Raw genomic sequence first — 17363 nt, 5'->3', positions numbered from 1 at the left:
TTTAAGTCAATTAATTTAGCGAGACATAAAACTGAAGCCATGCTCTCATTAAATGCTGGAGATAGGCAGTTTTATAAATTTATATCCCTTGTGGTAGTTGCTGTTTCTAAGAAAACAAGGACAACTTTTTAAATTTGTTTGTGGTGGGTTCACTGTGTGCAAAGCACTCACATCTGTACATGGAGCCCTGTCTCTGCTCCTTGTCTCTCCTGTCACTTGTGTACCATGCTTGATCATGCTGACCACTGCTACCTTGACCTCTGGAGTTGGCCAGAAGTTAGAAAGATCCCCAGATTTGGATTCAGGCTAAGGAACAAGTTAAGGAATTCCACTTGAATCTTTTTTTATTTTATTTTATTTTATTTTATTTTTTTAACTTTTTTAAAAATTTTTTAAATTTCTTTATTTATGATAGTCACAGAGAGAGAGAGAGAGAGAGGCAGAGACACAGGCAGAGGGAGAAGCAGGCTCCATGCACCGGGAGCCCGACACGGGATTCGATCCCGGGTCTCCAGGATCGCGCCCCGAGCCAAAGGCAGGCACCAAACCACTGCGCCACCCAGGGATCCCCCCCCCTTTTTTTTAATGTTTTATTTATTTATTCAGAGAGAGAGAGAGAGAGGCAGAATCACACGCAGAGGGAGAAGCAGGCTCTATGCAGGGAGCTGGACATGGGACTCGATCCTGGGTCCCCAGGATCACACCCTGGGCCACAGGCGGCACTAAACCACTGCACCACCGGGCCACCGGGGCTGCCCCCACTTGAATCTTAAACCCAGGATCCTTTTACTTTGACCTGGCTTTTACTAGGGGGTTCTGTTTTGAGAGATTAGGCACTGACCCAGATAGTAATTGGGTATAATTTTGATTCTCACTAAACAATTTTTACTTGTATGAGTAACTCTTTCAGGAAGCTGGAGAGGAAAAATTGGGAAATTTCTGGATCTTTCAGCCAAATACAATCAATGCCATAAAAATGCCACCTTTAATTTTTTTTTAATTTAAACATTCTTTTAGTTGACATACAATGTTATATTAATTTCAGATATACGATCTAGTGATTCGGCAATTCTATACAATAAGCTGTGTTCACAATAAGTATAGTTACCATCTGTCACCATATAATGCTATACTATTAGTGACTGTAGTTCTAATGCTATACTTTTCATCCCAGTGACTTATTTATTTTATAACTGGAATTTGGTCTCTCTTATTCCCCTTCAGCTATTTTGCCCATCCTCCTATCCCCTTCCCTTTGGCAACTACCAGTTTTCATTCTGTATTTATGATTGTTTTTGTTTTTTTCTTTGTTTTGTTTTTAGATTCACAGTAAGTGAAATCATATGGTATTTGTTTTTTTCTCACTTATTTTAATTAGCATAATATCCTTTAGGTTCATCCATGTTGTTGCAAATGGCAAGATCTCCTTCTGTTTAATGGCTGAGTAATATTCCATTGTATGTATATTTTATTCCATGTGTGTGTGTGTGCGTGTGTTTGTTTATGTGTGTGTGTGTGTATCTTCTTTATCCATTCATCTATCACTGGACACTTAAGTTGCTTCTATATCTTGGCAATTATAAATAATGCTGCAATAAATAAAGGGCTTTGTTTATTGTTTTGGAATAGTATTTTCATTTCCTTTGGATAAATACCCAATAGTGGATTACTTGATCATTTGGTATTTCTTCCTTTTTTAAAAAATATCTTTTTTATTTATTTGAGGGAGAGGGAGAGAAAAAGAGCACGAGCAGGGGAAGGGGCAGAGGGAGAAGCAGACTCCCCACTGAGCATGGAACCCATTGTGGGGCTTGATCCCAGGACGCTGAGATCATGACCTGAACCAAAGTCAGACACTTAACTGACTGAGCCACCCAGGCGTTCCTTGATCATATGGTATTTCTATCTTTAATTCTTTGAGAAACCTCCATACTGTTTTCCACAGTGGCTGCACCAATGTGCATTCCCATCAACAATGCACAAAGGCTATCTTTTCTCCACATCTTCGCCAACACTTCTTATTTCTTGTCTTTCTGGTATTAGCCATTCTGACATGTGGAAAGTGATATCTCATGGTTTTGATTTGTAGTTCCCTGATGGTTAGTGATGTTAAGCGTCTTTTTGTGTGTCTTTTGGGTGCCACCTTTCCTTTTAATATGCATTTTAATGGCTGGGTTCCTTTCTTTACACAGAGTTTATATGAATGGTGATGAAAGGGGTATATTGGGCCCTCTTACATGTTTAAAGAAATCAAGATAACCAAGGCATCATTTGGATACCTCTACAAAAAGGTAAGTCCAAACAGTGCTCCAAATACTAGATAAGTTTGCATGTGTACCTTAAGGAAGTTTTATGACTTAGGGTTTTTTTCTGGGACTTTTATTATTTAGGTCTTTTTGTGTCCATTGAGAGGTGTGAAGAGATATGTAAAGAATTTGACTCTTTGCTGATACAGATGGCTTGCCTGTCTAATTCAGCTCCAAAAGATTGAATAAGTTCCCTGAAAGATCTGAGTAGCTATGTAGCCCCAGATGAAAGGGTGTCAGGGGTAGGGGTATGCAGGTCATACTCTAGGGTTCATCCAACTCCCTCCGGTCTCCTATGTCATTGGAATCTTGGTAACAAAATAGTGTCTGGGCTATAGTGGGTTGATAACTAAAGCAATAAGCATAATCTAGTACTTCATAGGGAATAAATACATATTTGATGAATGAACAAAATCTTTCTGAAGAAGAGGAAACTACTCCTATCCTTGAAACCTTTCAGTGCTCACCACTCCCTCATGACTTTCAGGCTAGAATCCCAACTTCTTGTAATGATCTGCACCTTGTACAATATTGACTCTACTACCTTTCATCCTCACTCACTCTATACTAACATTGACCACCTTACTATTCCTCAGATAAACCAACCTCAGTCCCATCTCAGGACCTTTGCACTTGCCTTTTTCTTTGTCAGAAATGCTTTCCCCCAGATCTTCCCATAGATTACTCATTCACTCCATTCTGGTTTACACTATAATGGCATCTTCTCAGAAAAGTCCTCTCTGACCTAATCTTAAAAAGTCATTAGCCACTGTTACATACCTACCATTATTTTTGATTCATTTACTCTGCTTAATTTTTTTTTTTTTTCTTTTGAGGGAGAAAGAGAGATAGCATGTGCAAGTAGAGGTTGGGTGCAGATGGAGAGGAGAGAGAGAACCTTAAGTAGGCTCACTTTCCACACAGGACCTGACAGGTGGCTTGATCCCACAACTATGAGATCATGACCTGAGTCAAAACCAAAAGCTGGGGATCCCTGGGTGGCGCAGCAGTTTGGCGCCTGCCTTTGGCACAGGGCACGATCCTGGAGACCCGGGATCGAATCCCACGTCGGGTTCCCGGTGCATGGAGCCTGCTTCTCCCTCTGCCTATGTCTCTGCCTCTCTCTCTCATTCTGTGTGACTATCATAAATAAATAAAAATTTAAAAAAAAAAAGATTTCATTCTAAAAAAAAAAAAAGCTGGGTGCTCAACTGACTGAACCACCCGACTCTGCTTAATTTTTCTGTATAACATTTAATACTACATGAAATTACATTTAGTCATGTATTTTCTGTCTTACCAATAGATAATAAGCTCTTTGAGAGTTGGGATTTTATTTTGTTCACTGCTTTATCTCTAGTTCCTAAAACATGGCCAGTAGGTTATCAATAAATAGTGGTTGAATAGATAAATGGATAAGTAAATGGATTTTCTGAGACACCTTTTATCATGATCTAATTACCTTTTGAGTAAGATCAAGGTTAGGCAGGAAATCATGTGTAGGTAATAGAAAGTAAAGCAAGAAGAGTCCAAATTCATTCCCCATGGAAAAAGAACCTTAAGAAAGCCATGAGGTGATATATGTCAAAGGTAGAAAATACACCAGCTGTGAATTCTAGTTTGAGTTCTATATGATCTTTGGAGGGTTGAGGTTAGTGGGCTTTCCATAAATATGTAAAACTATCTGTATTAGTTTCCTGTGGCTGCTGTAGCAAGTTACCATAAACTCGGTAGCTAAAAACAACAAAAATTTATTCTCTCATGGTCTGGAGACCAGAAGTCTAAAATCAAGGTGTTGGTAGCACTAAACTTTCCTGAAAACCTCTTCCAGCTTCCAGTAACTATCAGTACTCCGTGGTTTGTGGCTATATCCACCTCAATCTCTGCCTCCGTCTTCAGATGGCCTTCTCTGTGTCTCTGTTGTCTCCATCAAATATCCCTCTGTCTTTTTCTTATAAAAACACGTATCACTGGATTTAAAGACCACTTGGATAATCCAAGATGATCCCCTTACCTAAAGATCCTTAACTTAATGATCTCTACAAAGACCCTTTTTTGGAATTAGGTAATGTTCACAGTTTCTGGTGATTAGGATAGGGTTAGAAGGTTGGATATATCTTTTGGATGAAGTCACTATTCAACCTGTTACACCTTCCATATTAAAAGTTATTTAATTAGATGTAGTATAATTGTCTACAATGTATATATTTCCCTCGTTTCAGGTTATGTGACTCTAAAGAACACAGTCTTTATTTTATAAATCTCTAGGAAAAAATGTTTAATATCAGCCATGCCTAGTTTAATAATATCATTTAAAGTGGTTTTCTTTTATTTCTTTTTTTAAGGATCTTTACCCGAATTGCGATATTCTGAGGAACAGCAACTACACTTAGGGATGTCTAGTGTTACAAAATGATGAAAACTAATTCTAGCATCTTCCAATTTGCCATCATCTTCATATTAATACTTGAGATCAGAATACAATTGTCTGAAGAAAGTGACTTTCTAGTTAACAGATCAAAAACAGGTCTCTTTCACATTCCCAAAGACCTATCCCTGAAAACAACAATCTTAGATATATCACAAAACTATATATCTGAGCTTCAGACTTCTGACATCCTATCACTATCAAAGCTGAGGATTTTGATTGTTTCTCATAATAGAATTCAATATCTTGATATCAGTGTTTTCAAATTCAACCAGGAATTGGAATACTTGGATCTGTCCCACAATGAGTTGGGGAGGATTTCTTGCCATCCTACGGTGAACCTCAAGCACTTAGACCTTTCATTTAATGCATTTGATGATCTACCCATATGCAAAGAGTTTGGCAACATGTCTCAACTAGAGTTTCTGGGGTTGAGTGCCACACAGTTACAGAAATCTAGCATGCTACCAATTGCTCCTTTGCATATCAGAAAGGTTTTACTGGTCTTAGGAGACACTTATGGGAAAAAAGAAGACCCTGAGAGCCTTCAAAAGCTTAACACAGAAAGTCTTCACATTGTTTTCCCTACAAGAAAGGAATTCAGTTTTACTCTGGATGTATCAGTCAGCACTGCAGTAAGTCTCGAATTGTCTAATATCAAATGTGTGCCAGATGGTAATGGATGGTCTTATTTCCAAAATGTTCTGTCAAAACTGCAAAAGAATTCAAGGTTATCAAGTCTTACTTTAAACAACATTGAAACAACTTGGAATTTTTTCATTATGCTCCTTCAGTTGGTTTGGCATACAAGCATAGAGTATTTCTCAATTTCAGGTGTAAAACTACAAGGTTACCTTGACTTAAGAGATTTTGATTATTCTGACACTTCACTGAAGGCCTTATCTATACACCAAGTCGTTAGTAATGCATTCAGTTTGCCACAAAGTTATATCTATAAAATCTTTTCAAATATGAACATCCAAAATTTCACAGTGTCTGGTACGCACATGGTCCACATGGTTTGCCCATCTCAAATTAGTCCATTTCTGCATTTGGATTTTTCTAATAATCTCTTAACAGACATTGTTTTTAAAAATTGTAGAAACTTGATTAAACTGGAGACACTTAGTTTACAAATGAATCAATTAAAAGAACTTGCAAGTATAGCTCAAATGACCAACGAGATGAAGTCTCTACAACAATTGGATATTAGCCAGAATTCTCTAAGGTATGATGAAAATGAAGGAAACTGCTCTTGGACTAGAAGTTTATTAAGTTTAAATATGTCTTCAAATATACTTACTGACTCTGTTTTCAGATGTTTACCTCCCAAGGTCAAGGTACTTGATCTTCACGATAACAGAATAAGGAGCATTCCTAACCCAATCATGAAGCTAGAAGATTTGCAAGAACTCAATGTTGCTTCCAATTCTTTAGCCCACTTTCCTGACTGTGGTACTTTTAATAGGCTTTCTGTACTGATCATTGACTCTAATTCAATTTCCAATCCATCAGCTGATTTCCTCCAGAGCTGCCATAACATTAGGTCCATAAGCGCAGGGAATAATCCTTTCCAATGTACATGTGAGCTGAGAGAATTTGTCCAAAGTCTAGGCCAGGTAGCAAGCAAAGTAGTAGAGGGTTGGCCTGATTCTTATAAGTGTGACTATCCAGAAAACTATAAGGGAACCCTACTGAAGGACTTTCACGTGTCTCAGTTATCCTGCAACACAACTCTGCTGCTTGTCACCATTGGGGTCGCTGTGCTGATCTTCACTGTTACTGTGACTGCCCTCTGCATCTACTTTGATCTGCCCTGGTATCTTAGGATGGTGTTTCAGTGGACCCAGACCCGGCGCAGGGCAAGAAACACACCCTTAGAAGAACTCCAAAGAAACATCCAGTTTCATGCTTTTATTTCATATAGCGGGCATGATTCTGCCTGGGTGAAGAGTGAATTACTACCAAACCTAGAAAAAGAAGAACTAAGGATTTGTCTCCATGAGAGAAACTTTATTCCTGGCAAGAGCATTGTGGAAAATATCATAAACTGCATTGAGAAAAGTTACAAGTCCATCTTTGTTTTGTCTCCCAACTTTGTTCAGAGTGAATGGTGCCATTATGAACTGTACTTTGCCCACCACAATCTCTTTCATGAAGGATCTAATAACTTAATCTTGATCTTGCTGGAACCTATTCCACAGTATTCCATTCCTAGCAGCTATCACAAGCTCAAAAATCTCATGGCACGAAGGACTTATTTGGAATGGCCCAAGGAGAAGAGCAAACATGGACTTTTTTGGGCTAACCTAAGAGCGTCTATTAATATTAAATTGAGGGAGCAAGCAAAAAAAATAGATCACACATAGGTCTAAAAATATTCTCTTGCTGCTTTTGGAAAAAATCTTTCTGTTTTTGGAAGCTCTATTGTAATTGATTATTTTGTATCAGCACAAATATAAATGCAATTTTGAATCTATGATGTAGATAAAAATGCATACTTTCAGGCTCTCCAGTTCACCATTTATATGTGGTAATAAAAATTAATGAAATGATATAACTCGGATTTAAATAGTTAATTTCTAACACATGAGAATTTTTGTAGGGAGGGTGGGCCTAGGGCTGAATTCATTGAATTTTTCATGTAATCAAGAGAAGAACCTGTTAAACAACTTCAGTTCCTATAGCAGATATCTATAGCTATTGGTGCCCTTCTCGTTTCTACTCAGCATTTGTTTCTGCATGTTGAAGGCCACCTATTGCTAATGTTGCAGACTGTGCCTGGAGGGTTTTCTCCGGGCCGTGAGAATTTACACGGCTCACACAAAGGGCAACTTAAAAGTGCTGGATAATTTTTTTTTTTTTTTTTTAGATTTTTTTATTTGAGAGAGAGAGAGAGAGTATGAACAGGAGGGGCAGAGGGAGAGAGAAACTCAGATTCTATGCTGAGTGAAGAGCCCAACTTGGGGCTTGATCTCATGACTATGAGATCACAACCTGAGCCTAAATCAAGAGTTGGATGCTAAACTGACTGCACCACCCAGCTGCCCCAAAAAGTGTTAGAGATTTTTCTTGGAAGGAGCTCTCAACAAATATCAGGAAGAGAATTGGTTGATAAATGACCCAAATTTCTCAGTCATTTTGGAGATAAATCTGGAGTGTGCTTTACATTATCCCTGAGTTGCCCAGTAGAATGGATTTTAATTCTCTATGGTGGAAACAGCTTGGTAAATATTTTTTTTATTGGCTTCCTTTCTATCCTTATCTTCTACCTTCATTCTTCTAAGGGTGTCTCCTGGGATCACTTCTGCAATAAACTACTTGTAGTTGAATAGTTATCTCAGGGTCTGTATCTGGGGGACCCCAAACCAAGAGTGAGTTAAATCTCAGGCCAAATGAAAATTCTGAGTCTGGAAATCTTGTTGAAATTCTAGTTGCCTGATCCAGCATGCATGAGAGACTTTGCTCTTTTTGTTTTTTTAAGATTTTTATTTATTTATTTGTGAGAGACACGGGGTGGGGAGGGGGGAGAGAAGGAAAGAGAGAGAGAAAGAGAGAGAGAGAGAGAGAGAGAGAGAGAGAGAGAGGCAGACACAGGCAGAGGGAGAAGCAGGCTCCCTGCAAGGAGCCTGACTTGGGACTGGATTTCAGGTCTCCAGGATCACACCCTGGGCTGAAGGCGGCGCTAAACCGCTGAGCCACCCAGGCTGCCCGACTTTGCTCTTTTGATCAGAAGGAAGAATATAGTTCACTGTGTACTGTTTCTACACATAGTATTCTTGTCTTTGGGAACTATTCAACATGACTAGGGCACGAGCAGGGCACAAGCAGTTTGGAATAGTGTAAGGAATGGGCTATATTATTTTTTCCTAGTGTTATTTTATCAGATTTTTAAAATAATCCTCATTCATTCAGTTTATCCTTTTAGTCTAACTGCCAGCTCTGGAAAGATGCCATTAGATAGCTTCTCGTCATAGCTGCACCATGTATGTCTCACTTTATGCCCTGTGGCTTCATTAATACCACTTCACATCATGTTCATAGAAGCCTGTTCAACCATTTTGGTATATGCACAAACCTGGAATTGCCAGAGATAACCCCTAAGGAGATCCTTGACCACTTAAGGGAAGGGATCCATCAGATAAATATTGCTCTTTTTTAATTCTTGGGTTAACAAATGAGTTATGTTCTATATCATTCCTCAATGAATCCCCAGTAAGACTTAGCTTTATTCACACTCTCAGATTGGCTTTTCTTTCTTCCTCATTCATTCTTCCTAGTCCCCTTGCTCTTGACCCCTGAGATAACTTCTCCAAACAAACAACCTGCACACAAAGATTTTGTCTCAGGTTCCACTTTTGGAAGAGGAAATAACGTTTTACATGTATTAGTTGCTTCTTGCCCTAAGAAACTTAAAGTCAATCAGAGGATATTACATGAATCCAGGTAACTAAAATAAAAATCAATGAAATAAAAATATGCAATGGAAGTTCAGAACCATCTAGACTGAATGAAAAATAGTCTTAGAAGTGTTGGGTTTTCTACTGGGCACAGAAGGAAAATTTTAACTTTGGATTTTTCAGTGTGTGATGATGAGGAATGGAAAGGCCATTCTAAGCAGAGAAATGAAGAGAACAAAGACAGGAATATCCAGGCCTATTTTCGTATTGGTGTCCCATTTTGACTGAGCCATGTAATTTATGAAAAATGACAGTGAGATATAAGAATGAAAGTTAGATTAAGATCATATTGTCAGGGATCTGGAAAAGTTAAGCTATGTAATTAGAATTTAGGGCTATAGATAAATCATCATTTAAACTTTTATGAGGTATTATAGTGGAGAGGAAATTAAAACCATGAAATATATGCTAAAAAAATATAAAAGTTTTGTTTTGGGGCTCCTGGGTGGCTCAGTCAGTTGAGCATCCAACTCTTGATTTTGGCTCATGTCATGATCTCAGGGTCATGAGACTGAGCTCTGCATCAGACTTAGTGTGGAATCTGCTTGAGATTCTTTCTCCCTCTCTCTCTCTGCCCCTCCTGCTTCTCACATCTAAATGCATGAATGAATGAATGAATAAATAAATAAATAAATGCAATCTCTTTTTAAAAGTTCTTGTTCTGTAAATGAACAGTAGTTGTTAGGACTGGATTTTCCTGTTTTCTCTAGGATGATTGTACTTCTTATACTGAATTTCAAGATTTCATAACCAGGCTTCAATGTTCAGCACTAATTGTGTATTAGTTTGCTAGGGTTAATGTAAAAAAGTACTACAAACTGAGTGGCCTAACCACCAGAAATGTATTGGCTCATAGTTCTGGAGGCTTAAAGTCCAATATTAAGGTGTTGGAAGGGTTGGTGCCTTTTAAAGGGTAGGAAGGAAGGATCTGTTTTAGGCCTCTTCTCCTTGGCTTATAGATGATCACTTATTTGTCTCTGTACATTGTCTTCCCTCTATGCCTGTCTGTGTCCAAATCCAACCACCCCCCTTTTAAAAGATTTTTTTTTAATTATCTCTACACCCAATGTGGGGCTCAAACTTACAACCCCAAGATCAAGAGTTGCATCCTCTACTGACTGAGCCAGCCAGGTGATCCAAATTTCCCTTGTTTTAAATAAGGATGCCAATAATATTGGATTAGGGGTCATCCTAGTGACCTCATCTTAACTAATAATATCTACAACAACCTTACATCCAAATACAGTCACATTTTGAGGTATGGAGTGAGAGGGGTGGTTTAGGATTTCAACAAATGAATTTTGGGGAACACAATTCAATCCATTGCATCTTGCAAGTCTAAAAAAATCCTTAAAGGGAGTAATAGAGTCAGTTAAAGTTTATCCCTGAATCTCATAAAAGTTTTTAAGGGGGCTACTAGAAGGTTGAAATTCTACTAGTAGAATCCAAAGAATTCCAAGTGGAAGATGAAGAATTCAGGTCAAAGTATGGACAAATATATAGTAATGAAAATAAAAAAAGATTTCACAGGTAAATGAGAAGAAATATTGCAGAATGGGTAAATATGCAAGCTCTGATTCAGAACATCTGGGTTTCAATTCTAGCTCCATTACTTCCATTGCTTACTTACAAATGACCTTGAAGAATTTACTCAAATTTCTAGGCCTAAATTCCATTATTTGTAAAACGTACCCTTAGAGTACCTGTAGCCAAGAACTTTAGGTCTCCAGGAATGAATTAAAGACTGGTTACAATATGTCCTCCCAAATGCAGAGTTCACATGGTGAGGTTTCCAAATGGTTCTGCTGAAGCCCTTTTTCCTAGGATTTAGGTAAGAGGGAACACATCTGACCCTTCCATCTTGAGGGTAAATGGAAATCATAATATACCGAAAACTCTCCAAAATCCTCTTCTAATCTTTAACTCCTCTCAGACTCTCTAACCTCACTTATTGGCTGGAAGTCAGCAAATGGTTGCAAAACCAGTTATCTAGTCTCACACTTCACTCCAGAGACCTTAATCAAATAGAGATTAAAACAGTCACATTAAAAAAAATTTTTTTAAAAAGTCTCATTTTTATCAGCCTGTTATACTAGTAAGACTGCAGTGAAATGGGCATTTTAATAGTGATAACAGAAGGTCAGAGTAATTTGGCAGTATATACCAAGGGCTTTAAAATAATAATATTCTTTGACTATAATTCTACTTCCAGAAATCCAGCCTGAGAAAATAAGTTGAAATACGGACAAATATTTCTTACAAGTATGTTAGCTGCACAGTCATTGTTAACAGTGAAAAATTTGAAGCATTCCAAATTTCCAATAATGGAGGAATGTGCTGTGCTTGTTTAATAAAATATTTTGTAATAATAATCATTAAAAATAGTGAATAGGATTAAGATAATAAATTTTGTGTTATGTGTTTTTTATCACAATCTTTAAAAAAAGTACAGGAAGTCTTTTTTATTAACATAAGAGAATGCTTGTATTACAATATAGATGAAAAACATAGGATGCAAAAGTTTATGTACAAGGTGGTTTCATATGTTAAAACTATGCAGAATAAAAGTCTAGATGAAAATATACAAAAAGATTACCACTGCTTTGCCCGTGGCTAGTGCTAGCTTTTGCTTTTATACGACTCTGTACTTAAAAAATTTACAACCAACAAAAGGAAATGATATCAAAACTAAGTTTTCATCAGCTCCTGGTGAGAAGGCAAGCAAACACCCTGGGGGCAGACAGTGTGGAAACAGTAATCTGAAAAATGCCTGGGGCACACAAAGAGGAGGTTATTGGCTATTCTAAGAGTGCTTCCCTGAAAGGCAGCATTGGGTGAGCACCTCTTGGAGAATAAAGGAGCTGACTGGCGTCATTCCCCATCCCCTATTCTGCACCCCTCCTCCCTCCACCCCCCAACATAAGGACAGAGCCACCCGGGGGGAAGCAGCTTAGAGAAGACACTGGCTGTTTGCTTACAACAAGCCCCACTCTCCTGTGCTCTGGTGGTACTAACCTTCTCAGTCCCAGTGCACTGGCCTCTCTCCAGAAAACCAGCACAAACCTTTCCCCCACCATGTCTCCTGACCAGAGTTCTGTACAGATCTCACTTCACAAGCAGACCAGAGCACATCAAGTTAAAATTTGTCACTTTGATGCCAAGGATCAAAAACGGCCCATAGCAGGCAAGGAGAGCCTCTGCAGACAAGTAGCCTGAAGGATAGAGCAGTCAAATCACAACAGCAGAGCACATTCAGCACACACCAGAGAGACTCCCTGAAGCACCAGGCCCTGGGCACCACATGATGTCTTCTTCCTGAGGCCATTACTTTCAGAAGCAGGAGACAACAAGAGAAGAAGGCAGAGACTTAGACATAATGCCAAGACAGAAATTTATCCCAAATAAAAACAAGATAAGGCAAGATCAAGTCTTGCATTGGGCTTCTGTGAGGAGCCTGCATCTCCCTCTGCCTATGTCTCTGCCTCCCTCTCTCTCTGTGTCTCTCATGAATAAATAAATAAATCTTTCAAAAAAGAAAAGAAATGAGGAAGAACCCAAATAAAATTATTTATTATTTATTATTTATTATGATTTATTTATTAAGAGAAGCGATCACAACCAACACCAAAGAAATACAAACAATTATAAGAACATGTTATGAGCAACTATATGCCAACAATTTAGGCAATCTGGAAGAAATAGATGTATTCTCGGAGACATGTAAACTACCAAAACTGAAACCAGAAGAAATAAAAAAATCTGAACAGACCCATAACCAGCAAAGAAGTTGAAGCAGTAATAAAAAATCTCCCAACAAATAGAGTCCTGGGCCAGATGGCTTCCTAGGGGAATCCTACCAATCATTTAAAGAAGAATTAATACCTATTCTTCTGAAGCTGTTTCAAAAAATAGAAATGGAAGGAAAATCTCCAGGCTCTTTCTATGAGGTCAGCATTACCTTGATCTCCAAACCAGGCAAAGGAGAATTACAGACCAACATCCCTGATGAACACAGATGCCAAAATTCTTACCAAAATACTAGCCAGTAGTATCCAACAGTACTTTTAATGAATTATTAAAACATTAAAAGGATTATTCACCATGAACAGGTAGGATTTATTCTGGGGCTGCAAAAAAAAAAAAAAAGTAAACATAAACTTTTAAAAACCCCACAAAACAACTAAGTTTTCATCAAAGCTAGGAGTAGTAAAATTAAAAAAAAAAAAAGCTAGGAGTAGTAGAAAATAGAGGTTATAAAGCTGGCTTCTATACACGAACATTCTGGAATTAAGTCCTGGCTCATTTTCTCTGTAGCTCTGTGCCCTTGGATGAATTCTTTAACCTCTTCCAACCCCGTTTCACATCTATAAAATTAGCATAAGAATGGTCCTTCCCCCATATGACTGTTATAAGAAATTGGTGGTATAATGTGTGGAAAACCAGGGTGTGGCTATTCACTCTAAAGCTGGCAGGATGCAGTTAGCCAGAAGACACTCCAGAGACAGACCACCCCGGCCTGAATTCTGCTGCCCCTTTCACCTTCTTCTAGTGACCTGAGTAGTTATGCATTTCCTCTCTGCTTTATTACCATGAATGAGAATAATCATACTTGTCTCATACTGTTGTAAGGTGCCTTAAATGAGTTAAAACATGTAATATGCATAAAATAGCACCTGGTGCAGAGCAGAAGCTCTGTAAATGTTCGCTTTTATAATGATGCTGTGATTATTATTATTGGTATCTTTGTTATCTCATGCCTCTACGTAGAACTGGAGCTGAACTGCTAATCGTGTGCAGTCCAGACAGTCCTAGGCTGTCTCTAAGATTAAATAAAATCAGAAAAGATACAGAATTTGACTACATAAAAACTAGAAACAACTGCCTATTAGACAAACACGCTAATGAATCAGCAAACAAACACAAACAGCTAAACACAGCCAATAGAAAAATGATAAATTGGGAAGTAAACCAGTAGTAAATATCGCAGATAAAACTGACTTTTTTAATATAAAGAACTAGCAGAATAAAATAGAAAAGCGCTAAATCCCAATTGGTATATTGGCAACGAGGTAGAGAGCTCGAAACAGGTTTCAGTCAGAAAACAAACACACGAAACTTCAACCTCACTCATGCAACCCAAATATCACCAAAGTTTCTAGTTTTTCCTTTAATTTTCAAGTAAAACCACTCAAATCCCCAACCTGCATGGTTGTAGGAAAGCAGTCCCTCCTGAGGATCTCAGAGGCATGCTGAATTTCTGGCTACCTCTCATGTTCTCTCTTTCTGGACTATATCTGGTCCAAAATGTTGGGGAGCCAACACATCTCTGCCTTCCTTCATTTTTCCAGAACTCTGATGGACTTCATCCTCTTTCTAGGACACAGCCAACTCTTGAATTCCACAAATAAATACCCACACAAGTGGATGCCCACCCTTAATAAAAATCCATTATCAAAGTTAACTAACTAGGTCCTGGGCACTATGTCTCTGAGAGTCAGGGGAAGGAGTGCTGCCTGTTGATGATGTGGTCTATGAGGATGTTAACCTGTCTTCCAAGACAACTTGAAGAAACTTCTTGGAATTCAAATAAAGAGCCCCTCTCCCAAAGAAATTGAAGCATTGGAAAATATGCTAAGGGAAGTTTTTTTTTTTAAAGATTTTATTTATTTGTTCATGAGAAACACACAGAGAAAGACAGAGAGAGAGAGACACAGAGACACAGGCAGAGGGAGAAGCAGGCTCCATGCAAGAAGCCCGACATGGGACTCGATCCCAGATCTCCAGGATCACACCCTGGGCTGAAGGTGGCACTAAACTGCTGAACCACCTGGGCTGCCTGCTAAGGGGGGTTTTAAGGACTTAGAGCAGCAAGATTAATTGCCAATGTAAGGGGAAAAAATAAGAAGCAAAAGCCTAAATCTGGGAGGTCCACCTGCATTTAATAAGTGTTCCCAACAGAAAATGGAAGGAAAGACATTGTCAAAGTAATAAAGCAAAGAAATTCCACTGCAAGACATGAATCTCTTTATTCTGCGCAGCAAAATAAATAGTACAAAGCACCTCCTCTTGAAATTTTTGAATGATTTTAGAATAATGTTAGACAAGGATCCTAAAAGTTTCCAGAGAGGAAGAGAAAAGCGTGTACAATCAGATATCAAGAGGGCATTGCACTTCTTAGTACTAGGAGCTAGAAACTAAACTTGTGTGGGGAAAATTATTTGGAACTTAGGGTTTAGATACAGCTAAGCAATCAACCAAATACGAAGCAGGACATTTAAGTTCCTGCTCTAAATTAACCCTCAAAGACATGTTCTTAGGAAATTACTGGAGGATGTGTCCCCCTAGAGAGGTAAAAACCAGGAAAGACAATGCTATGCATTCTTTATAGTGTTTCCGCCATACAGATACAAAACACATGGGTAACTTGGGTAAGAGCATAACAATAAATATCTAGTAAAATAATTAGGAAGAGATGAGTATTGAGCACCTATTACTCTTGTTTTTAATATAGTTTTATTTAATTGCAAGCATATACAGTTTAATTTTTAATAATAGTTGTTTTTAACAACTGGCTCACAAAATTCTTGAAAATTAAAAATTAGCCCTCATAAGTGGGTATAACCTAGTCCTAGCACACCACTGGATATATTGGAAGATATCTTAGCACGATTCAGTGTATAACTTTTTCATATTCAGTCAAAACATTGCACATATTTGGTTGTACACAAGGAAATCTAGGGAGATTCCTCATGCTGATGTGTCTTACAAGATGTTTGCTACATGATTGCATTTTTCTATTACTTGGTCTAAAACAAACATGAAACAACTTATTAATAAAAAACTATAATAATAACTGGCACCTGGATGAGAAATCCAGACGTTCCTCCTTTCCTTCCCTACTCTTTTCCCTTTGTCATTCTCCTGTTTAGCCTATAAATTTAATTTTGTCCCCCTTTTTTTTGGGTCTCCATTCCTATCCCATCTCTTCTTTTTCATCCTGACGTTCCCCATTTTGTTGTCCCTTCTTTCCCCTATATTTTTGCTTCCTCCTTTAGATCTGCTATGCCTTCTGCTTTTTTCAAACCCTCCATTTTCTCTGTTTTCTTCTTTAATCTTTTTTTAGTATTTGTTTATCTTCACCCTTTTCTCCCCCATTCCACCTCTAATTTATGACTATCTTCCTCTTTCTTAATCTTCTTCTCTTTGTACTGCCAGCTTTTCTTGATTGCTGCCTTTGTTTCTATGTCTTCTGACAGCCTTTTCTATGGGCAGGACAGAGACTCATGCTGGGGGTACTTTCTGAAGATAAGAAATCTGATCATATATAATATTTTATATATGTTCTTATATGTATATCCCTATATTTTGATATAGTGACTAATATATTACTAAAACTAATTTAACCTGTTTCTTTTTATATCTTTAAATATAGTTACTAGATAACTTAAAGCTACTTGTGTGACTTGCATTATTTTTATATACTATTGGATAGTGCTGCTCTAGTTCTTGATAATTAAGTATTTACCAAATCTCTGCAAAGTCTTTCTTTAGGTTTCCAATACACATTTAGGATCATTCAGCTTATTTGTTCAAACTAAAATGTTCTCCCCTCCTTGTATTTGTCAAGTATAGTACATTTTAGTGTCTGTGCTGTCAAAGCAAGCGCTCAAGTTTAGTAAATGCATAAATTATCAGAATTTCCTAACCATGTGAGAATCTTGTTACCTTTTATCTTTCAGAAATATAATTCAGAAAAAATAAACTGTGTCACTATTTTCTCCTACTGATATTTATAAGTAAACTAGAGGAGCTTTACTCAATTAACACATGCTTCATACTAGACTATGAGCTAGCCCGCAATGGCTTCAAGGGAAAGCAGCCCAGTCCCTTCCTACCACTGCTGGAAAGACTTGAGTTGTGTGATTTTTCCTCCTGGCCCAGATCAGGGGCCTAGGCCCCATCAAAGGCAAGATGTAAAATAGGCCAGTAGACCTATGTGTCCCTGTGTCCTCTGCCCAATAGAGATGCTCCATTTTGGAGCTTCCTGGATACAAGGATCCAATCAGATTTCTTATCTTCAGAAAGTACCCTCAGCATGAGTCTCTGTCCCACCCATAAGCTAAGACTTTGAAAAAAAGGCTCTCAGAAGACATAGAAGCAAAGGCAGTA

At 38.0% G+C, this 17363-nt stretch overlaps 1 protein-coding gene across 4 annotated transcripts in view; it reads left to right on the top strand.

The window, feature by feature from the left end:
• The window catches only part of TLR1 (toll like receptor 1), a 40054-nt gene extending 32786 nt beyond the window's left edge, over positions 1-7268 (top strand). For all 4 annotated transcript variants that reach the window (XM_055326888.1, XM_055326887.1, XM_055326890.1 and 1 more), the window contains 2 exons: positions 2193-2291; positions 4652-7268. In XM_055326888.1, the coding sequence (XP_055182863.1) occupies positions 4719-7103 (2385 nt within the window). In that variant the 5' untranslated portion in view covers positions 2193-2291; positions 4652-4718 and the 3' untranslated portion in view covers positions 7104-7268. The remainder of the gene's footprint in view (positions 1-2192; positions 2292-4651) is intronic.
• Positions 7269-17363: the final 10095 nt, after the last annotated feature.

This window comes from Nyctereutes procyonoides, unplaced genomic scaffold (assembly GCF_905146905.1).
Source record: "Nyctereutes procyonoides isolate TBG_1078 unplaced genomic scaffold, NYPRO_anot_genome, whole genome shotgun sequence".
Classification (NCBI taxonomy): Eukaryota; Metazoa; Chordata; class Mammalia; order Carnivora; family Canidae; genus Nyctereutes; species Nyctereutes procyonoides.
Note: the sequence above shows the minus strand (reverse complement) of the source record. Positions and strands in the feature narration are given on the sequence as shown.